The sequence below is a fragment of the Tenrec ecaudatus genome, chromosome 1, assembly GCF_050624435.1.
Source record: "Tenrec ecaudatus isolate mTenEca1 chromosome 1, mTenEca1.hap1, whole genome shotgun sequence".
Lineage (NCBI taxonomy): Eukaryota > Metazoa > Chordata > Mammalia > Afrosoricida > Tenrecidae > Tenrec > Tenrec ecaudatus.
In genome coordinates this window covers 884,820-910,811 of record NC_134530.1, presented here as the reverse complement: position 1 = coordinate 910,811, position 25,992 = coordinate 884,820, and the positions used below count along the sequence as shown (strand labels likewise).

The following is a 25,992-nucleotide window of genomic DNA, read 5'->3' as shown; positions in this document are numbered from 1 at the left end:
TCAGGGCTGGGGTTGGGGACCACCACAGAGGACAATGCTCTTACAACACGAACGGGCCTGGAGGCCGCGTGAGATAAGACCAGGACACAAGGACAAACGGGAGGGGACCCCCTCTTTTATAGGAAGGTAAGACTAGACGTGGAAGGACACGGGGTGGGTGGGGGTACAGGGGTGCCCATCCCCGCTCATAAACACTTGCTGCCCGTGGTGATGGGGAGAGTCAGCGAGCAAGGGTGTCACGGGAACAGGGTGAGCCGAGTAGCCATGCGCTGAGAAGCCCTCGAAGGAGCAGGACACTGGTGCTGACGAAGCTGCTGGTGACCACACCAGCAGTGGCCACGAGACAAGACTGCGGTCCCATGGCTGCAGGTCTGACGGTGTGCGAGCAGACACGGGCGCACACAGAAGAAAGTATCCGTGTGTGTGTGTGAGGACAGACATGGGGTTGCAGGCACCTATATTTATAAAGGACGCAGTAAGAGATACCGCTCAGACATCACCGAACACCGTTCCATGTCGGTGTTCTAGGCTGAAAGGCGTAGAACTTGCGTCTCAGGGGATAACCGGCATGCCACAGCTCGGAAAGCTCACCTTCTGCACCCCAGTAAAGTGAGAGCCCCCCGGGGATTTAAACGCTGTGAGCACCCACCTAAAGTCCAACTCTTGGTCTCCCCTCCCCAGGCGCCGGAGCGTGAGAAGGAAATCAAGCCACAGAGAAGAAACAGCACAATCCATCCAGCCGGAGGCCCACTAGAGCCACGGCCTCAGCTGCCGAAGGGCGGAAGAAGCAGAGGGGGCCCCGCTGCCAGGCCCACCTGACCCCCACACAGAACAGAAGAAAAATGCAGTGCAAACCTCACATCCTAAAAACAGGTGTGGGGGGGCAGACCCAGTGGACGGCTGAGACCGGGACCTCCCTGAGTCTACCCCCCAGAGATACCCTTTCAACTCTGAACCACAACACGCCCCACAGATCACCCTGAAACACAACAGCAGCGTGATACACGAAATGCGGGGTGCAGGATGACCCATGAGGTGGGGGCTGCATTTCAAAGTAAACAACCTTCCGGTCTGAGTCGGGAAAAAGTCAACCTTTATTCCAAAGCAAAGATGAGAAGATTAGGGGTTCCGGAAGCGAGGGCACCGGAAACTGGAACCAGGAGAACAAAGGACAGAGGCTGTGGACACAATGTAGCACATGGATCTCCAGGCGCCATTGTTCAAGGGAAACATGACCTTGGTACAAACTTTGACCACACAATTAAGAAAGAAAAAAGGCCTAGTGCAATCACTTGGTTGAAGTCCTTTTTCTCTACCGGGTCTGGGCCAGGAGAAGACCACTACCATCTTGTCCCTGCATGTCCCCAAAGCCCAAGCCTGACACGGGGACTCTTCCAGAAGTACCTGCTGGAAAGATGGGTCAGGGAGCGCCCTGACCCCAGCAGACGTGGCTCAGCCTAGGGTGGGGTGGCTGCCCCATTGCCTGGTGGGGTGGGCTAGAGGCCGGCGGAGGGCAGTCCCCCACCTCCTGAGGAAGGGTGAGGCCTGGGTATGGGGGTTCCTCCCCCATCCGTGGGTTAGAAGGAGGCAGGCAATTCAGAGCCGCCATCTGGCGGGCCGACCCGTTGGGGCCACGCGCCGTGGCTGTGTAGCTTGGGGCCAGTGTTGGCGCCTCTCTGGGTCTCGGTCCCCTCTCGCAGGGCCGAGGTGAGGATTGAGATCTGCAAAGCAACTCAGTGGGCCCTCAAGAGAGTGCGGTGGACATCGGGGTTCCCTGTCTCACTGAGGGACACGAGCTCAAAGAGGGGAGGCACTCCAGAGCCTGGGGAAACTGAGGCCCGGACGGGAAGATAGGATGGGTGGCAGGCTGTGAGCATCCCTAGTAACCCAGCCTTTGCCACTAACCCTGCCACCCAGGCTGCGGCAGCAGGCACCAGTGGAGGCGCAGAGCCCAGACTGGCTAAGCCCTCCGGCCTGGTCCTCAGTCCCAGTCATGCAAGCCAAGAATCAGCCGCAGGGAGAGGTCCCCCGGACCCCAATGCCATCGGGCTGATTCAGACACACAGCCACCCTAAGCAGGGTTGTTGAAGCTGTGATCCTTGACAGCCTCACCAGGAGGGGAAATGGAGGCACACAGTGGAAGAACTTGGGGGTGAGGGGCTGAAGCCACAGAGCTTGTGAGCACATCCCCAGCCCCAGCAGCACTAAGCAGCCCACAGGAAAACAGTGGGGGTGGGGGGACCCAGCCCAGTGCACCCTAAGAAACCCCATGAGACTGCCACCCCTGTCTTCAGACGGGGAAACGGAAGCATGAGAGAGGAGCCACATCTCTCCTGCAGCTGCGTGACTGACTCACAGGGTGGGGGCGTGAACGTCCTTTAGTCTGCCCCTCCACCACAGCACCTGCAGAGGGCAGGGGGGCTTCTCCAGGTAGCCCGATGGCTAGGCCAGAACCAGGTCAGTGCCAGGTCTCTCCCGCCCCCTCCCCAGCCTCCCTAAGGACCAGGAGGAATGGTTGAGCAGTTGCTGGACAGTAGAATGGGGCTGCAGCTCCCAGCCCACATCTTACGGGGCACCAGAGGCTCCCCTGACTCAGAGAGCGGCCCGGAGCAAGTTGGGGCTTGAATTCCCTCTCTGGGTAGCCTTGGTGTGGGACAGTCATCTGTCTCACTGGGTTGCCTTATGCTTGTCTGCAGAGTGGGGAGATCGAGGACCCCTAATTCCTGCAGAGTTCAGCCACGCCGCAGTGGGGGTGGCTGGGCCTAGAGGACAGAGGATGCTGAGTGAGCGGGTGAATGGATGGAGTGGAGTTCAGACTCCACTCTTGTCTCCCTAGAATCTGAGCTTCCCTCCATGCCAGCCTCAAGCCCCCAGCAGCTCTGTCGGGGAGCCTGATCCAGCGGTGTGCTCTGCCCCTGCTCCACCCGCCGGCCTCACATCGAGCCATGCCGGCACCCTCTGCACCTGAGCAACCTCCATTCCACACGACAGAGCCTTTGCATGTGCCTCTTGGGGTACCAGGCTGCTGCCCTCACCACTTGGGGCTGTACCCTCACCCCAGCCCCTGGTCATTCTTGCAGGGGAGCCCTCCAGGACCTCCTGGTCACTCTAAGCATCAGGGGAACCCTTCCCACACCCGGCAGTGGGGCCCACTGAGTAACGTCCCTGGACAATTCGCTGCAGGAGGGCAGGCAGGTCTTGGTCATGGTTGCCTCCAGGTGCCTGCAAGAGGTCCTGGAGACAAGAGCGTCCTGCAGGCTTAAGAAGGATGGTCAAGGGGATGGATGGAAAGATGGAGGGAGGACAGGTGAGCGAGTCGATACACAGAAGGATAGATGGATGGAAGGTTGTTACGTTGAGAGATGGAATGAAGAAAGTCAGGGTGAATAGAGGGACGGAGGGACAAATGGGCAGAGGAAGGACCCTAACAAAGGCTGGGTGGAGGGGGTGTGGCTGTTTGACAGGTGGAGTGATGGATGATTGGGTGACTGGACCACTGAGTGGGTGAGTGGTGGTCGCTGGATCAGTCACTGGAATGGTGGGTGGGTCGGTGGGCAGGTGGCTGGATGAGGGGCATGCGTTTGTCCGATGGTTGGATGAAATCGTGGAGGAATGGGTGGGTGGGTGCAGGAATGGAGGGAAAGACCAATGAAGGGAGTCGTGGGGGGTTGTTAGACTGCTGGATGGATTGTCAGGGTGATGGATGGCTTGGTAGGTGAGAAAGTAGATGAATTGGGTGGAGGGGTGGGTGGATTGGTAGGTGAAATGATGGGTGGGTGTGTGAATGGCTCTCAGCAAGGTCTCTGACATTGAGGACACCCATGTCCCCTCCTAGTTCTGCCTCATGAAGAACAGACCAGAGGGGCTCTTACTTCTCATAGCCCTAGGACAGGCACCCCCAACCTATGGGAGGGGGCCTGCCAACTGGATGGGCGGTATTCCCCTACCCAGAGATGGAGACCCTGAGCAGCCTCTTCCCTCTCCTGTGACATGTATGTGAGCCCAGCAGGGACCCTCCTGGAGAGAGAAGCCACCATGCCTGTGGCAGGTGTTAGAGTCAGGCCCAGGGGGAGGGAAGTCTCTCTGGAGTGGGGGGAAGACCAGAAAAAAATGTGGGAGGAGACAAAGAATACAAACTAGGGTGTTTGAAACTGAAGTCAAGGGGCCAGATAGAAGAGGAGGGCTGGGGTGGGGCAGGGGGGCGTGGTCCCAGAGGACTAGCAACGTCTCAAGAACACAAACGACTGGGAAGTCAAGTCACGTTGAGGGGAGATGTGCGGAGAGGCTGGTATTTAGGGCACCTGTGAAAGAGAGGGGTCTGGAGCACTGGACGATGAATCAGGGTGCTTTCAAAGAGAAGGGAGGGGTACATTTAATAAGGAAGTCGGAATGTGCTTTCTATCAGGGTAAAAAATTAGGGGGTGTCTAAGAGATGTCGTCGTACCGTCCCCTATGCCCACACCAAGGGCACCCCCAGATCCAGCTCTCTCTGGGTTCCAGGAGGCCAGATGTGGGGGCCCAGTTTCATCCTCAAGCTTTCTCCTCAACTCCCACCTGGGTGCTTAGCCCGCCACCCTCTGGGCGAGTCCCTGATGTGCCCCCAACAGCTTGGCTCCTTGTGGTCAATCCCAGGTATAATTCCAACCAGATTTCAATTGTCCCCCGGGGGTGGGGGCGCAGCTGGAAGGATGAAGAAGCTGGTGGGCAAGCTAGCTGGCAGACACATCCTCTTCTAGCTTGTCCACCTGGGCAGGGCCACACCATGGGCTCCCACTAACAGTCAGGGAGCCCCCCCTTCATCCCAGGGGAACCACGAGGTGGCCCCAGCTGCAACATCAGCATGTATCAGGCCTGAGAACCCCAAAGCACCTTAATTCTCCCCAACCCCAAAGGCAACTGTGTACCCAGTTTGTCAGGAGGAGAAACTGAGGCAGCCAGGGAAGAATTCACGGGGTCCCCTCACTTTCTCAGGCAAGAAAGAGAATGTAGCCCTGGAGAAAGAGGCGTGAGGCATCCCGGCCCCACAAGGGGCCTCAGACGGATCTGGCACCCAAGGGCCACTTTCAATAGGTTCTTAAAGGCGAGAAGAGGTTCTGTCTTTGGTATACACAGCCTCCCTCAGGCGAAGGGTGGAGGCCAGCTGGCCGTGCCCCATGCCCAAGGGCTAGCGGAGGTGGGCGATTCCAGATGCTCATGCGGAAAGAGGGAGAGACCGCAGCGGTTCCCGCCTGGCCTGGTCCAAGAGGCTGAGAGCTCATAAGGCCACGGGGAGCTCTGGGAACAGGGCAGGCACCGTGAGACCCCGACCTGAGAAGAGAGGGAAGCAGAGGTCAGGAGTTGACCGAGACAACCACCCCGTGCCAGAACCACCTGGGCCCAAGGTTTAGATTCCCCAGGAGCTCCATCTGGCCCTGGGCTTCGGCCTTGGGGCAACCAAAGGGCTCCCCTCCCAGGGAGCTCGGGCTCCAGCTACACAGGCTGAAGGACCTGCTGGGCGGCCCAGGATGACACCGCAACCTCACTCAGCTGTCTTCTAGGCTAAACTCGGGATCAGCAACGTCACAGTCCCTGGGGCCCACAGGGTGGGCGTGGGGGTGCTGCTACTGTCCCAGCCACCAGTGTGATGTGTCCGTCCACAAACACCTTTGGGGGAAGAAACACACCACGTGGCCGTCAGCAGGTGGACGGACAGACAGGGTGGGCCATCCGCTCAGCCAGCACGCTCATCTGTGCTGCAATTGGGGGATCTCCTTTTTTAAAGATTATTTTATTGGGGGATCTTACAGCTCTTATACATCGGTGCTATCGAGCACATTTGTACATATGTCGCCATCATTAGTTTCTAAACATTTACTTTCTATTTGAGCCCTTAGAATCAGCCCCTCTGTTATACAGCCCCCCTCCCCCATGGATCTTTAAAACGTCACCCAGAGAGCGAAGCCAGACATGACCACATCCTCTGCCCCCGACTCCCAGTCCTGAGGCTGTCCATCAGGATGGAAACATGCTGCCTAATCTTTCTCCCTCAGAGTGCCTGGTGGCCTTGAACTGCCATGCCAACCTTCCGCAGAGCCGCCAAATGCTTAGCCCACTGCACCACACAACCAAACCAAACTCACTGCCATAGAGTGGGTGCTGACTCCTAGAAACCCTATAGGACTGGGTAGAGCGGCCCCCGGTGCGTTTCTGAGACCGTCACGCTTCACAGGAGTAGAAAGCTTCACCCTTCTCCCACAAAGCATCTGGTAGTTTTGAACTGCCAGCCTTGCGGAACAAAAGATCAGCATGAATGTCGGAAGAGACTCTCCAACTTGCTGCTAATCGCTGAGAAGCACGTGGAGGAAAGGATGGAGTCAAGGAGCTGGATAGAAAACTTCAAAGGGCAGCTGGAGAAGGCAGAGCCAAATAGTGTAAGGACAATGTGCAAGGACCTGGCATTGAAGGACAACTCAGCATATATATCTGAAGCTGAAGAACGCAAGAAAAAAGTCAAGCCTCAAGTGACAATCAGGGGAGACTCCATAGGCGACATGTTGCCCAATGCAGGAAGCATGGAGAGAAGATGGAAAGGATACACAGAGTCACTGCACCAGAAAGAACCAGGCGACAGTCCACGATTTCAGGAGGCAGCATATGAACAGGGACCATGGAGCCAAGGAAAGAAAGCCAAGCTGCACTGGAAGCATCAGCCCGGAACAAGGCTCCAGGAACTGCTGGAGCACCGTCTGAGATGTCTCAGCAGCTCGTGCAGCGCTGGAAGCACTCACTCATCTGTGCCAGGGATGCTTGGCCCACTGACAGGAGGAGATCCACATTTGTGCCCATTCCAAAGAGAGGTGACCCAACAGAATGCTCAAACTATAGAATGAGACCATTGGTAGCAAACACAATCAAAAGTTTGCTGAAGATCATCCACCAACGGTTGCAGCAGTACACTGACAGGGAGCTGCCAGGGGTTCAGGCCGGATTCAGAAGAGGACGTGGAACGAGGGGTATCGTTGCTGCTGCCGATGGAGCTTGGCTCAGAGCAGAGAACACCAGAAAGACGTTGACTTGTGTTGCCTTGACTGTGTCATGGCGTTCGACTGTGTGGACAATAATAAAGTGTGGATCCCCTTGAAAAGAATGGGGATTCCAGAACACATCATTGTGCTCATTTGGAACTAGTACATGGATCAGGAGACAGTTGTGCAAACAGAACCAGAACACACTGCATGATTCATAATCAGGAAAGGTGTGCGGCAGGCTTGTATCCTTCACCATACTTGTTCAATCTGTGTGCTGAGCAGATCGTCAGAGAAGCTGGATTCTATGAAGAAGAGTGTGGCATCAGGGTTGGAGGAAGGCTTGTTAACAACCTCTGGTGAGCAGGTGACACAGCCTTGCTTGCTGAAAGTGAGGAAGAATTGAAGCACTTGGTGATGGAGATCAAGGATTGCAGCCTTCAGTGTGGATTACAACTCAATGTAAATAAGACCCAAATCCTCACAACTGGACCAACAGGTAACATCATGATAAATAAAGAAAAGGTTGAAGTTGTCAAAGATTTTGTCTTGGACAGAGAAGGGATGAGTCGATCAGGGTGCAGTAAAGCACCAATGAAGCGCACAATATTTCTCTGGTTCCTTGAGGCTTCCTCACCCACCATTGTCCTGACCCCAATGCTGCCTCGCACTTCGGACTAGACCGGAGCATGTACACAGGTACAGATAATAGATAAGAGTTCAGGACGCACGGAATCCAGGAACAGGAGTGGGAATGACAACACCAGAAGGGTAGGAGAAAGGGGGGGGAGAGGAGGGGAGGAAGGGGGAACTGATCACAAAGATTGACACACACACCCCTCCAGGGGGATGAACAACAGAAGCCATGGGGGAAGAGAGACAGCAGTTGGTGTAAGATATGAAAATAATAATAATTTATCATTTATTAAGGGGTCATGAGGATGGGGGGAGGGAGAGAAAAATTTTTTTTAAGATTTTGTCTTGATTGGATCCACAATCGATACTCGTGGAAGCAGCAGTCAAGAGATCAAAAGATGTATTGCATTAGGTAAAGCTGCCGCACAGACCTCTTCAGAGTATTGAAAAGCAAGGATGTTACTTGGAGGACTCAGGTGCACCTGTCCCCAGCCATGGTGTTCTCCATTGCCTCCTATACATGTGAACGTTGGACGTTGAATGAGGAAGACCATAGAATCAATGCATTTGAAGAATACTGAAGTACCACGAACTGCTAAAAGGACAAACCAATGTGTATCGGAAGAAATAGGACCGGAGTGCTCCTTAGAGGCAAGGATGGCCAGACTTCATCTTACATACTGTGGACATATGTCAGGAGAGACCAGTCCCCGGAGAAGGACGTGACTGGTACAGTGGGGTGCGGGGGCAGGGGAAAGAGGAAGGCCCTCCACGAGATGGACAGGCACAGTGGCCGCATCTGTGGGCTCAGGTGCAGGAACAGCTGTGAGGAAGGTTTCCTTCTGTTGTGCACGGGGTCTGGGCAAGGGCAACAACAAGCCTTCTGGATTGAAGCCCCGCGAGCAAGCACTACATCACCAGGGCCCCTTAATCCTGTGTGGCAGGTCACAGAATGGACGCCTCCTTTCATGTGAAGTGTGCAGGACAAATGCATCCACAGGAAGCACAGGTTAATCGGGCAGGGGGTGGGGAGCGACTGCTGATGAAGGGGGGCAGCGTCTCCTTCCAAGGAAATGGGGTCTTCTGAAACTAGTGGGAGGGGCTGCTTTCAAAAGCTTGTGTTGTTGCTGTTGCTGCAGACGTCAGGTGCCATCCATTCGGTCCTGACCCACGGCGACCCCTGCACCACGGAACGACACGCAGCCCGGCTCTGCGCCAGCCTCACAGTCGTTCCTGCGCCTGAGGCCGTGGCTGCAGCCACTGTGTCCGTCCTCTCGTCAAGGGCCTTCCTCTTCTCTGCCCCTCCACTTCACGAGCACGATGTCCCCTGCCGCGGAGTCCATGCTGGCCCACAGAGACTCCATAGGACAGGGAAGAACTGCCCCTGGGCGTTTCTGAGGCTGTCACACTTTCAGGAAGTGGAAGGCCTCCTCTTTCTCCCACGGAGCGGCTGGTGGCTTTGAACTGCTGACCTCCTTGCTGCCCAGCAAGCTGTTGGCCCACGTGACATGCCCAGCCGGTGGGCGGAGCCCCGCTACGCACCTGGCAATGCTGACTCAGGGCTCTCGCTTGACCACGCCCCGCAGGTGCAGCTCACTCTCAGCAGCCACGATGGGCCGCCCGTTCTGCAGGTGGTAGTCAATCAGGTGGCTGATGCTGTCAAACAGCACGTCCTTGGTCCGCACCTGCAGAGGGTGACAGCGTCAGTACAGCTCGACCCCTCCCCAATCATGCTAGGCTCCTCCCAGCCCTGTCTGGCCGCTCCCAGTCACGCTCGGCCCCTCCCAGCCTGGACTGGCCCTGCCCAATCACACTAGGCTCCTCCCAGTCACGCCTGGCCCCTCCTAGTCATGCTCGGCCCCTCCCAGTCACGCTCGGCCCCTCCCAGTCATGATCGGCTCCTCCCAGCCCCGCCCAATCACGCTAGGCTCCTCCCAGTCACGCTTGGCCCCTCCCAGTCATGCTCGGCTCCTCCCAGCCCCGCCCAATCACGCTAGGCTCCTCCCAGTCATGCCTGGCCCCTCCCAGTCACACCTGACCCCTCCCAGCCCTGCCTGGCCCCTCCCAGTCACGCTCGGCCCCTCCCAGCTCTGCCTGGCCCCTCCCAGTCATGCTCAGCCCCTCCCAGCCACGTTTGGCAAGTACCCACATCGCCACAGCTAGAGGGAGGCCTGAGGCCTGCTGACCAGACAACCTCCAAATCCCACAGCTCCAGGAAGCAGCTGGCTGTGGGCTGCGTGGTGACCACCTAAAGACACGCCCACGCCCCCCACCCCCAAGCCTGAGACTGTGGCCCTGTTTGGAAAGGGGGAGGGGTCTCTGCCAAGGAGACTGAGTGTAGGGCCTGGAGACTGCATGGCCTCACAGCTCAAACTCGCTGCCGCCTCACAGAGCCCCTAGAGGGTGGAGTAGAACTGCCCAGGGTGTCATGAGGCTGCCCGTCCTCACGGAAGTGGAAAGTCTCGTCTTTCTACAAGGAGCACCTGGTGGGCTCGAACCACCGGCTTCGTGGTTCAGCAGCCCAACGTGTCACCCGCAACACCGCCAGGGCTGCTTGCTAGGTGACCCAGGGGGGCCTCATTCCAGGCCCAAGAGACCCAGAGAGTAGGTGGCTTTATAAAGAAGGAGGCAGGGATCCGGACAACGCTGCTCAGACCAGGAAGCTTCAGCCACCACCAGAAGCTACTCGGTGGACACGGGACACTGGCCCCTAGAGCCTGTGGACCGAGGCCAGTCCGGCAGCCGGCTTGACCTCACACTTCTGGCCCCTCCACTGTGAAACAAAACACCCCTGCCCTTGGCGTGGAGGTGGTTACACGGGGCAGTGGGGGAGGATGGCGATGGGGATGGGGCTTCGGTCTTGGAGACGGAGACCAACGTGAGAGGGAGGATGAGGACATCGTGGTGGGCCCCAGACAGATGCAAAGCCACAGCTCAGCACGGCCATAACTTCCTCTGCTGGGGCGGGGCTACCAGGGCATGGAGTCCCCAGGCCTGCGTGGTTCCCCATCACGCTGGGCACGGGCCTGGGACGTGCCTTGGGAGGAAGGGTGCCAGGAATTCCAGAGGTCTGTCCGAGGTTCAGGGCATCCACGCTCATCCCAGGAACCGTGGAGGGGAGCGGCCTGACTGCCTCCTCCACTTCCAGGGATGGTCCAAAGCCTCCCTGGGCCAGAGCAACTCACTGTCATGGGGCCAATGCTGACTCAAAGTCATTCCCCCCCCCCATCTCTGAGACTGTTAGCTGTACAAAGCCCAGTCTTTCCCCTGCGGAACTGCCCGTGGTTTTGAACTACCGACCATGCGGATCACAGCCGATCACATCACCCCCCAGCAGCACCATGGCCCCATTAGACTCTGAAAGTCTTCTCAAACTTAAACAGACTGTCGGACCTACAATACATGAGAAACTGAGATGCCTCTGAAACCCCGAATGGCCTTGAAACTGGACGAGATTTTGTGGCCGTTGTTACGTGCCTTCAATTCAACTGACTGGCAGCAACCTGACGGACCCAAGAAAGAAACCTTGCCCAGTCCTGAGCCCCCTCACAGTCATGGTTAGACTTGGGCCCATGGTCGGACCGTGGTTGGCGCTCCTTCTCATGTGGGCCTTCCTCTTTCTCGCAGCCCCTCTACTTGACCAAGCATGATGTCCTTCCCCGGGGCCTGGTGTCTCCCACAGCACGTCCGGAGCCCGTGAGACCACATCTTCCCATCATCGCTTCCAAGGACCCTCTGGCCGTTCTTCCTCCGAGGCGACTCTGGTAGGTTCCTCGGCGGTCTCCGCTCTTCCTTGTTCTGCACCGGCCTCATCCCTTCTCTCGGTTCTTCCTCATTCGTCGGCCAGCTGTCACATGCGCACGGAGCTGTGGCAACACCACACCTGAGTCAGGCAGCACACCTGAAAGTGACAGGTTTGTCCTTTATCATTTCAAGGAGGTCCTCGTGCGGTAGATTGGCCCGGGTGATGTGTCCTTTGAGTTCTTGACTGCTGCTCCCGTGGGCGTTGATACAGTGAGATCCTGGGCACCTTCCACCTTGTCCCTGTTCACACGACACGGTCCTCCTGGTGCAGCTATGAAGGTGTTTGTTTTCTTCATGCTGAGGCGCAATCCCTGGGGGGGGGGGGGTGCCGCAGTCCTCCATCTTCACCACGAAGTGCTCCTGGTCCTCTTGGCTTTCCACAGTAACACCGTGCCGTCTGCATATCATCGGTTGCTAACGAGCCTTCCTCCAAACAGACGCCCTGTTCTTCAGATGGTCCAGCTGCGAGGATCGTTTACTCACGATTCAGATTGACTGCATCGAGCCAGAGGAGATACCTCAGACACGTGCTTCATTCTGTTCAAATGACGGCTTCCTGGTCTATGCCCAGGCTCCCCAAGAGCACCATGAAGCCTACTTCAATCCCCATTCTTGGTGATGTTGGCCACAATTTGTTTAGATCCCCATAGTTGAATGATGGGTTAGGCGGGTTGAGTAGAGAAACAAATCCAGAGACACTCATATATATGTGCCATATGTGTAAAAGAGAACTCTATATTGAGAAGTAATTATTTATCAAGGGTGGGAGAGTAGTGGAGGGAGGAAAAAATTGAGGAGGTGACACCAAGGGCTCAAGTAGAAAGAAAATGTTTTGAAAAGGATGATGGCAACATATGTATAAGTGTGCTTGATACAGTGGATGAATGGTTATAGTTAGAAGAGTTATAAGAGCCCCCCAATAAAATGATTTTTTAATTATGAATCAAGCAAACATCCCAGCCAAGTCCAGATCAAAGCCATAAGTCTGATACTAGTTCATAAATCTCTCTTCAGACTCATGCAACCACATGCAATGAGGCAGATTACAGGAAGATCACAGGCTGGTGGGTGCAAAGTCTTGGGGTTCCAATGGCAGTGGGTGGAAGCATGACAGGGCTGGAACAGGTCTCAGGGTGGCTCCAGCAGCTCTCCAGGTAACTCAACAGCAGGAAGGTGCAGGCAGAGAGAAACAGTGACCCGCTTCCAGAGACCCATTTATCTCAGTGGCACCTCCAAAAGAGGTCATCGAGCTGCGACCTGACTGACAGGCTAGACTCCACCTCTTCAATGTTATATCTTCAAGCTGACATGAAATTATGTAACTAACACAGATTAATTTTCATAATCAATGTGGTAGTCAGACACTGTGTCAACTGGAGACTCCTGGCTAGGGGCCGAATTCCACCTGTCAATCAAGTAGTAGCTTGAAGACTCCCTTCTTGGGGGCCTTCTTTTAAGAGTGAGAAACTGGGCATTCCGCACCCCCCCCCCTCGCCACCCTTAGTCCCTTCACCTTCCTGCTTGCCGGGACTCTGCTGAGGAACCTGAGAGCTGTTGGCACCCTGCCATGTTTACACCGACTTTGGATTCACAGAGCTCTGCGTCCACCTGCCTGTGAACTTCCTACTTCCTGGTCCACCATTCTGCATCACCAGCCTGCAGCTGGGTGAGTCGGAAAAGGGATTTATGGGCTTGATTGGGCTAGGCTGGGATACCTTCTTGATGTGTGTGATGGTTAGGGTTGTTTGTGCCAACATGGCATCTATAAGAAGATATGGGTGGTTTAGCCTGTCAATCCGGTCACAGCTTGATGGCCTCCTTTGGAGATGAGACGGAGAGAACTCATTCTCTGGAGACCGGTCTCTTGATGAACTGCGCCATTGAGTCCACAGGACCCTGCACCCCCCGGCCTGTGATCCTCCTGCATTCTGCATCATTGCATGTAGCTGTGTGAGTCTGAAGAGGGACTTAGGGACGAATATCGGATTTATGGACTTGAATGGGATGTTTTCCTGACACAGAAAGCTTCTTGACATAAAGCTCTTTCTTACACATAGATGAGAGTCACGGGATTTGTTCTTCTAGCCAGCATACAATCACTTCTTGACCCAGAGTCCGTCTGTGCACATAGATGAGAGTCACGGGATTTGTTTCTCTAGTCTACATGGCCAAACACAGTCAATAAAGCACCAGTCAGCAGGTTTCTAATATTCCACTTTCGGCCAAGATCCATCTGTCATCAACAGTAATTCCCCTCGTGTCGTGTCCTCATCTGAATCTGCCTTGAGTTTCTGCCAAAGCCATGATTGAATTTGCTTCTGCAAAACTTTGCATGCATGTGATATGAATGACAGTCTGAAATTTTCCATATTCTGTTGGGTCACTCTTCTTCGGATGGGCACGGATGTGGATCTCTTCCAGGGAGCTGGCCAGTCATCCAGACTCTCGGCATAGGTGAAAACCTGCTTCCAGCGCAGCGTCGGTTTCTTGAGGTGCTTCGCCCGTGCCCCGCCAAAGTCTGGAGCCTTGTTTTATTACCATCGATTATTGAGCACATACTACTCCTTGAAGTGGATGGACGTTGACTCGTGCTTTGGGGTACAGTAACTCTGTGTCTTTCTTCCCTGTTCTTGTGACGCTTCCTGCATCTTCAACATTGTGCCCATGTGATTCTCAGGTGCCATCATGTCAGCTCTGGCTCAGAGACCCTACGCACAGCAGAAGACACCTCGCGGCGCTTTGCCATCCTCGCAACGGTTGCTGTGCCTGAGCCCACTGTTGAAGCCACTGTCGACCCATCACCTTGAGGGCCTTCCTCTTGCCCTGCCCCTCCACTGGACCAAGCGTGATGTGCTCCAGGGACTGGTCTCTCCCAACAACGTGCCCAACACATGTAAGACGAAGTCTATCCATCCTCGCCTCTAAGAAGCGCTCTGGCCGAACTACGTTCAAGACAGCTGGGCTTGTCCTGTGAGCAGCCCCGGCATGGCCCTCCTTCTTCTCCAGCACCGCAATTCAAACGCGGCAGTTCTTCTGCGGTCCTCTTTCGTAACGGCTCACCTTTCACACGCACACGAAATATAAAAGACAGCAGCTCGGGTGAGGTGCGACTCAGTCTTCAAAGGAACATCCTTGGTTTCCGATACTCTGGGAAGCTCTTGTGCAGCAGATTCACCTAAGGCAACACATCTTGTGATCTCCGACTGCTGCTTCCCTGCGAGCATTGACTGGGAATCCAAGAAAGACAAGCCTCTTCGACAACTTCAGTGTCTGACCGCCGTTACCTCTTGGTGCCGTGGTGAGGATTTGGGTCTTCCTGACATTGAGTCGTAATCCACACTGAAGGCTGCTTTCCTAGGCTACGGAGTCACTGACTACTGCAACTCAAGGCTTAGAACTGCTCTTCCATTCCTGCAGCTTGAGCTGTACCAAGAAAGGGACGACCCACCCTGCGGGATTTCGGACTCCAGGAAACCTTGCTCATTTCATGATCAGACTTCACTCTCTCTTCTCGAGCTGCCCTTTGACATGTTCTGTTCGGCTCTTTCCCTTTCAACATGTCTTCCCTTCGTTTGAACGACGCTAAGTTCAAGAGCAAGTTTCAGCGTCTCTTCTGACATCCGTTTTGGCCTTTTCTTTTTCCCCGTCTTTTTAATGACCTTTTGCTTTCCTCTCAGCGATGTTCTTGATGTCGTCCCACAGCTCCCCGGGTCTTCTGTCATCAGTGTTCAATGCCGCAAATCTGTCCTGGAGACATTCTCAAAGGTCAGGTGCAATGTATGCAAGGTTGTATTTTGGCTCTTCCAGACTAGTTTTAATTTTCTTCCACTTCAACCTGACCTTGCCTGGTTTTAACTGCTGGTATCGAGCGTCTCCGTTGTCTCTTTCCACAGATAACAGTCAGTCTGATTCCAGTGTGTTCCACGTGGGGAAGCCCGGGTGAAGAGTCACCAAGAAGGTATTTGAGATGAAAAAGCCACAGGTGTTCTTGCAAAATCATATCATGAGGTCATCAGAATGGTTTTGGAAACCCCAAAGAGTGTGACCCGCTGTGGTAGCTTTTTCAAGTTCTGAAAACTGCGAATACCTTGTGATTGCAAAACAGGAAGAAAAACGCCCAAACCCACCGCCATCTCTTCTGAATCACAGTGACCCTACAGGACGGAGCCCAGCTGCTTCCTAGAACAGCGGCTCCCAGACGCGAGGCTTGAAGGTCAGCGCGTCTCTCTCCAGCTGGGAGGCCAGTGGGGTTGAAGAACCCGTCTGCAGGGACGGGGTGGGGGGGGCGGGCTGGGGAACGTGGGGAACGCTGTAACAGTGTCCAGGCGCCCAGACCACAGGCCCAGGTCGCAGAAAGTAAAGGTCAGCGGGTGGGCCCTGGGTCACTGGGTGCATAAAGGATGAGGTCTCCTGCTTCCTGCCTAGCCAGTCCCCAAACCCCGATTCCACAAGCAGGACCTGTGTGTCTTATGCAGCCTCCAACTGTTGCAGGCCACGCCCCCTGGCTCCACCACCTGTGCCCAACTCCGCCCAAGACCTCCCATCAGGCCCCGCCCCCTCCATCCAGCTCCACCACTCCCTGATCACGCTCCTGGCTGAGGCCCCGCCCCAGCTTTCCAAGACCCCGCCCCCTGCCCCCAGCCAGCCCCTTTGTCCACGCTCTCACTGCCATCCAGTCGATTCCAACTCAGGGCGACCCCATGGGACAGGGGAGAACGGCCCCTGTGGGTTTCTGGGTTTCTACTCTTTTGGAGAGTAGAAAGCCCCGTTTTGTCTCCCGTAGTGGAGCATGTGATTTCGAACTACTGACCCCCGCTCACCAAAACCCCACTGCAGGCTCCCAGACCCCGCCCCTTACTCAGCTCCACCCACCGCTTGCTCCCCCTCCAATCCCTACTTCCGAGCCTCTGGCCCCTCCCTTGCTGGGGCCCCGCCCCCTCCTAGCAGCCCCACTCCGCCTTACCACGCCCTCGGGGTCCACCAGCAGCAGGTGCTTGGGCTGCCCGAGGTGCATGCCGGTCAGCACGTACTGCCCCGGGTTGGTGACGCTGTCTCGAACCAGGAAGTCCCCGTCAGTGCGCAGCAGTTTCTCCGCAGCCCGGCGGCTCATGCGGCCGTGGTACCAGGGCTCCTGCCGCAGCTGCTCCTCCGTGGGGGCGATGGGAGCCCGGCGGGTCGGGGGGCTGGGCCACTGGTCCTCCAAGGGAGGGGGGGCCGCTATGGAGCACTCGTGGAGCTTCAGGGCATCCTCGAAGGGACCTGCGGGGCCAGGGAAAGAGGGGGCGAGGACAGGGGCAGGTCAGGGCCAGGCCTGGTGAATAGGGGCGCCCTGAGGTGGCACAGGCCCTGCCAGGGAAGGGGCTGCTCCTGGTGGTTGGCTGATCACAGGCCACTGGCGCCTGCAGTGGGCTCGGCCCTGCACACTGCGGTGCTGGCCTGGGGCCCCTGTAGTGTGTGGTGCAGTCTCACTGCCTCCATTCACGTTCAGTGCGCGCTCTCAGGTGGTGAGCCCCTCCGCAGGTAATGCAGCGCTTCACCCGCCGTCTACACCGGCCTGTCTGCCCTGTCCTGCTGCATTTCGTTTTCCTGTCCGGTTGCACTGGGCAGCTCTCTCTGCATGCACTAGTGGCAGTGCCGCTTTCGTACGTGCTCTGCTACCAACATTGCATGTATGTAAGTGCCTGGCCGAGACTAATGGGGCACGCACCGAGCCCCAGGCCCCTCCTTCGCATCATGGAGTTTGTGGGGGGAGTGATTTTCCTGGAAGCAGAATACAGCCTCAATCTGAGGCTCTGAGTGACCCGGGCCCCTGACTTTAGGTCCAGTAGCACCAGGAGTCAGCGAGGCTGGTCTCCAGTTCCCACAGACATGTGACTAGCTCCGGCCACTCAGCATATTCAGATGAATGTGCTGACCAGGGATTGGCTGAAAGGTGAGCACATGCCAGAGGCATTCGTAAGCCTCCCTCATCACAGTACCCCTATCAGGAGAAGGGGTGATCCTCCCCATCAGACAGCATCCCAGGGGTAGAAGGAGCCATGCCTCCCCCATCAGACCTCAGAGCTGCATGAAGGGGCCCCCTCTATCAGACATTCTTTCGTGCCAAACCCAGGTCTCCCCGCTCCCACTGCCCTCCCTCTGCACCAACTCCCCCTTCTGGCTGCCCTCTCCCCAGCACCCCGCTGCCCCCATGCCATACGCATGTCAAACAGGTCCTTCTGGGGGCTGTCCTCAGCCTGGGGTGGCACTGCCTCCTCCAGCTCGGGAGCATCCAGGGCCTGTGTGTTCACATACAGGTGGTCCTCGTAGTCTCTGGGGCCCCGGGCATCCGCCTGCACGTAGCCATCCCCGGGGCAGGCTGGAGGGGAAGATGGGGCGAGGTGATGGGGTCAGCTGGAGGGGATCCCTTGCGGGGGGGCTGGATGCAGGGCACAAAGGAACCAGCATCCCTTCAGACCCTCCCCACACTGTCTCCCTGCCTGGAACCAAGCCACTGGCCTCCCAGGACGCTGTCCCAAGTGCATAGCCCAAGTTAACCATCTCAGTTCTGTCCATGTCCACCCAGTGGCATCAGTGGATGAAGCAGGTGGGGCGAGGGACCCCATCCCCACCCCCAGCACATTCCAATCCCAGAGCCAGATCCCCACTGGCTTTCAAAAGGAGCTGCGAATCTGATGCTGACCCAGATGGCCCCAGTCGGAAAGCAGGAAGGGCAACGCTTCCTGGGAGCTGGAGCCAACCTGAAACACCAGCTGTTGACCCATCTCGGTCTCTTCCCCGGTTTGCTTAACTTTCAGTTTTCCATGTGTTTCCCGCTTCTGTTCCTGGGGTTGACAAAGTGTCCCCAGTGGAGCTCCTGCTGGCTTCTGAGGGACCCTGCCCCCCTGGCCCTGCTAGGTCTCCAACAGGTGATGGGAGAAGTGGTGTTCAGTCAAGGCCCCCTCCACGCCTCTCAACGGGCGAGGCTGAGGGCCTTTTACTAGGTAGCAGGGGTACACATCTGCATTTTGCTCTGAGCTGTCTATTCAAGATCTTTACAGCACACAACCACAAACCCACCGCCCGGAGCCCGTTCTGACTCACAGTGTCCCTACTGGACAGGGGAGAACTGCTCCCTGGGGGTTCCCAAGACCATAAATCTTTACAGGAGCAGACAGCCTGCCTCATCTTTCTCCCTCCGAGCAGGGATTCAAACCGCCGGCCTTGCAGTTCATAGCCCAGTGCTTACAGCCAGCAGCTCCTTTGAGGCCAGGGTGCCACTGCACCCCCAGGGCTCTGTTTTTGCTACGTCATGGAGCCAATCCCAACTCCAGCATAATGTCCTTCTCCAGGGCCTGGTCTCCCAACAGCCATGTCCAAAGCACATGAGACCGAATCTCGACAGCCGTGCCTCCCAGGGGCACTCTGGTTCTACTGCCTCCAAGACAGGCTTGCTTGGTTGTTTCTTCAGCGCCCGTGGTGCTTTCAATGTTCCTGACCAACATCACGATTCAAGAGCAGCGAAGCTTCTGCGGTCTTCCTTATTCAGTGTCCAACTCTCACATGCAGATGAGGTGGCTGAAAACACCACGGCGGGGGTCAGGTGCACCTCAGGTATTCTCCCTGCCTTTCTGCATTCTGAAGAAGTCCTGCACAAAATGATGGGTCATTTGGCCCAGATACCTGGGTTCAAACTCCAGGTGTGTCCTCCGTGGGCCAGGCAAGCTCTCTGCCCCCATGTTTCCATCTATAAACTGGGCTGAACAGTGTTTCTGTAAAGTTGGGGTGAGGAGAGAGGATCGCTAACATGCCCGGGCCTGAGCTGGCTGATGAGGGGCGGAGGGAAGCAGCCCAGCCTTCCACCTCAATCTCCCCACCCACACACACGGCTCAGAGCTGGGAGAGAGCTGGTGCAATGGGTGGTAGGCGAGTTCTTGGGCATTGGAGCTGGGGCTCTGAAGCACTGGTAGGAGTTCTTGGCCAGAGAACTAGGGGAGGTGTGGTAGTTACATAATCTGCTGTCAATTTGAGACTATTAAGAAGGGTGGAGTTTAGCCTGTCAATCTAGTCGCAGATTGATTACCTAATTTGGCAGTGCTAGGGAGATAAATAGCTCGTTGGAGGCGGGACCCTCACTCCCTGTGAGACACGCCTGTTGACAAGCCACATGGAGCTACCCTGATGCAGCCAGAGCCCTGGAGCTGGAGGAGCCACGTGGAGACCCACACCAGTGCTGAGAAGTTTTTACCACCAGTGGATTGGATCCACAAGACTTGGCGATCTTCCTGTATTCAGCATCATCGCATGGCTGTGTGAGTCTAAAGGGGAATATACGGACTAGTATTGACATATGGGTTATGTCGGACTTATGGACTTGATGCAGACTGGGCTGGGACGTCTTCTTAATGGGCAATGACCCTTTGATGTAAAGCTCTTTCTTACACACATGAGTCTCCCTAGATTTGTTTCTCCTGTCCACCAAGACGAACACAGGGCAAGCCAAGGTGCAGAAAGGCCATGCGCAACGGTGCAGAAGCAGGAAATGCCATGAGCCCTGGTGTTGAGGGAGAGCAGCCCACGCACCAGAGAAGAAGCACTCCCAGAGAGAGACAGCCCTGGCCCAGGTGGGCAGGCAGGGACACGTGTGATGTCTAACTAACCACGAGGCAAGAGGGCCCTGAGGCTCGGCAGCCAAGCGCCCATCGTGTTTGGGGAGATCTAAAAGAAGGCAGCGCAGATGTTCGAGAGGCTGGGGAAGCAAGCCCACAGCATCGCTGGTGGGTGAGCTGACTGACTTACTCACGTCCCCGTGCTGCCAGGAGGGGACAAACGCCAGGTGGGGGGTTGGGAGTTCTAGGCCGCTGTTCATAAGAAAGACAGAGCCAGACACTGAGGAGGGGGCAGAAGGGTGCCCAAGCGTGGGCATCACAGCGCCAGCTCCCCAGAGGAGACAGACCCGCATGAGTCCAGGTCAAATAGAGAAACAAATGTGTTGGCACTCGTGTGTACAGAAGAGAGCGATTTCAATCCAAGGGCAATTGTACACTGAGAAAACAGACCCATCTCTGGGAATTCTGGGAGAGGCGGAGCTGCGTTTGCTGCTTTTATGAAGGACATGGGAAGGAAGGAAGACAGCAGGAAGCGGACGCCCACCGTGGGTGGTTCGGAAGGCAGCTTCCCTGGGACACTGTACTTGGGCTGGGCTCTGACGTATGACTAGGAGTTGCCGAGGGTTGAAGCGAGCTGTGGGAACACAGTGTTACCCTTCTCTGTCATTGTGTTTTTCAGAAAGCTTCCCTGGGGGCGCCCCGAGGGCTCGGTGCATTAAGTGTTAAGCGTTGAGCTGCTCACCACAAGATCGACAGTTCAAACCTTCCAGCTGCTCCGAGGGAGAAAGATGAGGCTGCCGGCTCCCCCTCAGGTCCGATGGCCTTGGAAACCCACCCTGAGGAGCAGTCTGCTCTGTCCCACAGGGCCGCTCTGCGATCACACAGATGGCTGATGACTGACTGACTGGTCAGCAGTTCCAACCCACCGAGGCTCCAAGGGAAAAAGATCCTGACAGCCAAGGAGATTTGGGGTGGGGGGAGGTGGGGCTGGGAGGGTTCCGCTCCATCACGCGCAGGGCTGAGTCTCCATCAACTCAGTGGCTTGGCCGAGAACTGCTATCTTTTAACTGGCATCGTGCTGCATCACGGTGTGCAACCCACCACCGCCCACATCACCACCACACCACCCGGGATGCTCCTGGGCTTAACATTCCAAGTGCAGGTGCAGGTCTCCATCCACAAGGAATGAGCAGCCCCCCCTCTCGCGGGCGTGACTGCCCTCGGAGGCCCTGACTCAGGGCAGGAGGCCAAGTGTGAGAGAGACCTTTGGGGAAAAGCTGAGCCAGCTCTCAGTACTGGCAGCCCAGGCATGGATTTGGGGGGGGGAGGGGGCAGGGAGAATTTCTCTCAACACCTGCTCCCCTGCTGGGTCCAGAACCAGGAGGAGGCTCTCTCGCTTGCGCGCTCTCTCTCTCTCTCTCTCTCTCTCTCTCTCTCTTTCTCTTTCTCTCTCCCCAGAGATGCGAATGCAGAGATGGTGCAGGGGAGGGTAAAGGGAGCAGAGGCAGCACAGGGCAGGGACTGGGCACCTTCCTGGCCCTGAGGCCATCCTACCTGTGCCTGGGGGGCCCAGGTCCCACAGCAGGCCACGGCCATCCCTTTGTGCAGGAGCTGTCCCCTGAAAAAGAAGGGTGTGGGGTCCCTCAGGGGACATGCAAATTCCCTTTCCCCAGTCCAGACTCCCCCCGCCTTCCTAAAAAGCCCGTAACACCCCCTCCTCCCCATACCAGCAACCTGGTCTCCCAGCTGCCTCCTCTGAGAGGCCTGGAAGCAGGAAAGACTGAAGGGGGCTTGCTTGGCTCGCAGCCCTTCCCCGGTGGTCAGGGGTGGCCATGGCCCACCTTGACAGCCTTGTGGGCCTCCTCTCCACACGGCCCCCTCCCATCAGGCTGTACCTGCTGTACCTGCTACTTGGGAGCCCTTCCCCACCCATCAGGGAACTTCCCCAATGCTGCCTCCCCAAGGAAGCCCCCCCCCCCCGCTATGTCTTTCCACAGCCTCCTGGGGGACTGATCACATCCGGATTCCAACCAGTTAATTATTAAGTCAATGTCTAGGGGTGGGTACAATGTCCAAAATGTTCAGGAGACCTCAAAATGCCTGGCAGTTGGATGGAGTTAAGCAGAAAGCCAACACCCACTTTTGCTGCATCTGTGGGTGGGGGCGGGGTGGGGATGAGCAGATGGATTGACAGATGGATAGATGGGTGGATGGATTAGGAGGTGAACAGATGGATGATGGGTGAGTGGATGGGTGGATAGGTGGGTGGGTGGACTGACAGATGATCAGGTAAAGGGAGGCTGGGTGAGTGGATGGAAAGATGGACAGGTAGATGGATGGATGGATGGATGGATGGATGGATGGATGGATAGCTAGGTGGATGGATGGATTAACATATAGACAGATGGATGGGTGGGGGTGGATGGACAAGTATTCAGATCAATGGATGGATAGATCAACAAATGGACAGATGGGTGGATGGGTGGGTGGACAGGTAGATGGATGAATGGATTGAATGAAGGGCTAGGTAGGTGAGTGGATAGAAAGGTAGAAGGGTAGATGAATGGACCAACAGATGGACAGATGGGTGGGTAGGTGAGTGGATAGACAAATGAGTGGACAGGTGGGTGGATGGATGGATGGATGGATGGATGGATGGATGGATGGATGGGTAGGGTGGGTGAATGAGTGAGTGGGAGGGAAGCCTATGGACAGGTTAGGTGGGTGGGTGGATGGGGGCATAAGAGACCCTCCTCTGGGGTTGCCGGGAACATGAGAAGACGAGGAGCTAGGAATGAGTCCACAGGATCCGGTGCTGCCCCTCATGACTGACCTGGCCAAGTGTACCCAGAGCACAGGGCTGCGACAGGGCCAGCCGAGAGTCCACCAGCCCCCCGGGGGGCGGCTCCTTCCCAGGGATGCTGTTGTAGTAATTGTGTTCCTCTGCCTCCTCGTCCCCCCAGGCCGAGTCCTCCTGCCCGGTCAGCCTGGTGGGTGGACAGACAGCAACTCGGGGAGCCCGGAAGGGGTCCCAGGCTGCAGGGGCCATCACAAACTGCAGGTCCTCCCAAGGTCAACGCTTCATGCTTTGAATGAGCCAGGCCACGGGGCTCAAGCAAGGGGAGCTGGGTTCAGATCCCAGCACCCAGCACTGCCCCCACCCTCCAATCCCAGAGCTGGACAGGAAACACTTGTTAAAGGACTAGCAGGTCCTCTCTCTCTCTCTCTCCTCATCTTAGATTGGGGCCCCCACACCCAGCAGGTCCCAGAAAGACTGGCTTCTGCCTCGACCTGCCCAATCCAGCTGCTAAGCTTGGGCCACAGCCTGGACAGAAGGCCTGGCTACAGTGACAGCACGTCTGGAAACTGGTCCAGCAAGTGTGCTCGAAGGGAGTGTGGTCACAGCAAAGACTGGGAGCAGGAGCAGCGCCCCTGCCCACCCCACCCCACCCTGGAAATCCAGCTGGGCACTGCGACCCTCAGCGCTCCCCATGGAGTCTGCCATCAACCCGGGGCGCTTCCTCGGTCCACGGGCGCTGTCTTAGGTGGCTGGGTGTTTAAATCATCCTGGCCTCTCCTCCCGTGGAGGGCCGCTGGGGACAAACCACGGGCCACCTGCGGCCCGTCCTCGCGCGGTTAATGGGAACACGACACTCTTGGTGGTTGGGAAAACATCACGAGGCAACACTTAGCGACGTGTGCCACGTCCAGACATTGAGACGTCGGCCTCTAGAAATAACATTCCGTTGGCGCACCGCCCACCCACCGGGGATGCCAGATACGCAGCGTCGGAGCGCAGGACCAGCCGTGCTGAGATGGTGCAGCAAGCTCCGGGTCTAGACCGGGCCATGGAGCCTGCGGACTTGTCGCCGGGCGGGGCCCTGAGGCGGCGGCTCTGCGTGTGGGTGGGCTCGGGGAAGCAGGCGCGCTCACCTCTCTGAGGGCCCGACCACTGTGGGGGGGCTGTGCAGGTACTGTTTGAAGCGCAGCTCGAAAGCCTGGCCCATGGTGCTGATGACGCTCTGGGCCAGGCCGCCGCCGCACTCCAGCATGTGGCAGGCTGCGGGCGTGGACAGGCGGCCGCGGTCAGCAGGGCGCAGCCACCGGGCTCGGACTGCAGCGCGCGCACCCGCGGCCTCCCGGGCGGCCTCACCTCTCTGGTTGATGGGGTCCTTGGCGACGTAGGCCACGTAGTCGGTCATGTCCTGGGAAAGATCGGTCAGCGGGGCCTCCAGGACTCCCAGATGCCCGCCCACCAGCCGTGGCTCATCCTCCGCCCACCATCTGGCCTTACCGTGTCGCCACCGGACGCGAAGGAGATGGACTGCATGTGGTGGTTGGCGATGGTCTGGGAGGAGAGGCCTAGGTCAGCGCCGAAGGGAAAAAGTGGGGGCGGGGGGGTGGCAGGGAGCAGGATGTGGGAGGGGGCAGGCCTGGGATCCACCAGGACAAAGAAGAGTCCAACCAGGCAGTGAAGACCCCAGTCGGGGCTCCAGAGTTCCGAGGCTGGCTTTTCAGCAGCAGGGCGCCAGGCCTTTCTCAGAGGAGCTTCAGGGTGGATTCGAACCTCCAACCTTTCAGCCAGCAGCTGAGCAAGTTCACCTCGGCACCACCCAGGGGAGGCTCACACCTGCACGCATACACAGTCACACAGGTACACACATGCCCTCACTCACACCTGTATACACACACTCACACAGGTACACACACCTCACTCACACTGCAGTCATACACAGTCGCACAGGTACACACGCCCTCACTCACACCTGCACTCACACTCACACAGGTACACACACCTCACTCACACCTGCAGTCATACATAGTCGCACAGGTACACACACGCCCTCACTCATGCCTGTACACACACACTCACAGATACATACACCTCACTCACACCTGCAGTCATACACACCCCCACAGGTACACATGCCCTCACACCTGCACTCACTCATACACACTCACAGGTACACACGCGCCCTCATTCACACAGGTGCACACACTCGGGCCCCCAAGCAGTCCTGGGTCTACCGCAGCTGTGAGTCAGAAGACCCTCAAATCCTGAACAGTCAACTCCTGGCTTCAGTGAGGGTATTTTCATAACATTTGCATAGTTTTGCATGCCCCCTCCTTCTGTCCCACCCCCTCTGTTCCCAAACCGGCTGGTCCCTCCTCCCACACCCCAGAGCCATGCAGGAACGAGGGGTACAACAGGTAGTTCCCGTCTGCGTGCCCCACCCGGTGTCCCTCCACAGAACATCTGTGCTTCCAGCCCCTCACCCAGGACCCTCAGGCTCTGTTTTTGTCAGCCCCAAACCAACTCAGAAGACCCCCAGCTTTGTCTTGGTCCATAGCTTCCCCCACTGAGGCAAGGGGCCGGCATAAGGGCGGGGTGGGGCGGGATCTGGAGAGTGGGCGGGGCCTACGGTGAGTTGGGGCTGCCATGGGTGTGGCCCGTTCCTGGGTGAAGCCATGGTTGTGCAGAGCCTGGGTGGGGAAGGCAGGCCCTGGTTGGCATGTGACTTAGGGGTGGGGCCGGCCTGGGACCCAAGAGGCCTGCCTGTGTGGTAAACCTGGTCTGCAGGTGACTGCTGCCTGGTGGGAGGGGCCGGGCCGGGCCGGTGATAGGGCCAGGCCTAGTGAGTGGTGGCGGGCTGCAGGCAGGGCTGGAAGCTGCCGGTCCCTGCAGGTCGGGGTGCCCCACCTGGCGCGTGGCAGGCACGGAGAGATTGAGGCCGTCAATGGAGATGTTGACAGTGATGCTCATGCCAGCGAAGCGCAGGTTGCTCTTGCCCAGAATGGAGGCCAGCGCCTTGTTGGGGGCCTGGGCACGGGGGACAGCGTCGGGACGCAGAGTGAGCACTAGGGAGGGGCCGCAGAGGAGTTGCCCGCTGGGACGAGGGCGCTCCTCCAACCCGGCCTCCCCGCAGTATGCGACCCTGCCCATCCACCACATTCACCAC

At 57.2% G+C, this 25,992-nt stretch overlaps 1 protein-coding gene across 2 annotated transcripts in view; it reads right to left on the bottom strand.

Moving 5' to 3' along the window:
• Nucleotides 1-9,196: 9,196 nt before the first annotated feature.
• SHC2 (SHC adaptor protein 2) overlaps nucleotides 9,197-25,992 on the bottom strand; it is a 30,400-nt gene continuing 13,604 nt past the window's right edge. The window contains exons 4-12 of one of the 2 annotated variants that reach the window (XM_075535278.1): nucleotides 25,734-25,853; nucleotides 24,327-24,380; nucleotides 24,186-24,237; nucleotides 23,966-24,092; nucleotides 22,866-23,019; nucleotides 21,587-21,650; nucleotides 17,644-17,802; nucleotides 16,408-16,703; nucleotides 9,197-9,325 (exon numbers count right to left, since the gene is read on the bottom strand). In XM_075535278.1, the coding sequence (XP_075391393.1) occupies nucleotides 9,197-9,325; nucleotides 16,408-16,703; nucleotides 17,644-17,802; nucleotides 21,587-21,650; nucleotides 22,866-23,019; nucleotides 23,966-24,092; nucleotides 24,186-24,237; nucleotides 24,327-24,380; nucleotides 25,734-25,853 (1,155 nt within the window). The remainder of the gene's footprint in view (nucleotides 9,326-16,407; nucleotides 16,704-17,643; nucleotides 17,803-21,586; nucleotides 21,651-22,865; nucleotides 23,020-23,965; nucleotides 24,093-24,185; nucleotides 24,238-24,326; nucleotides 24,381-25,733; nucleotides 25,854-25,992) is intronic. The other variant, XM_075535287.1, reaches the window with a different exon arrangement.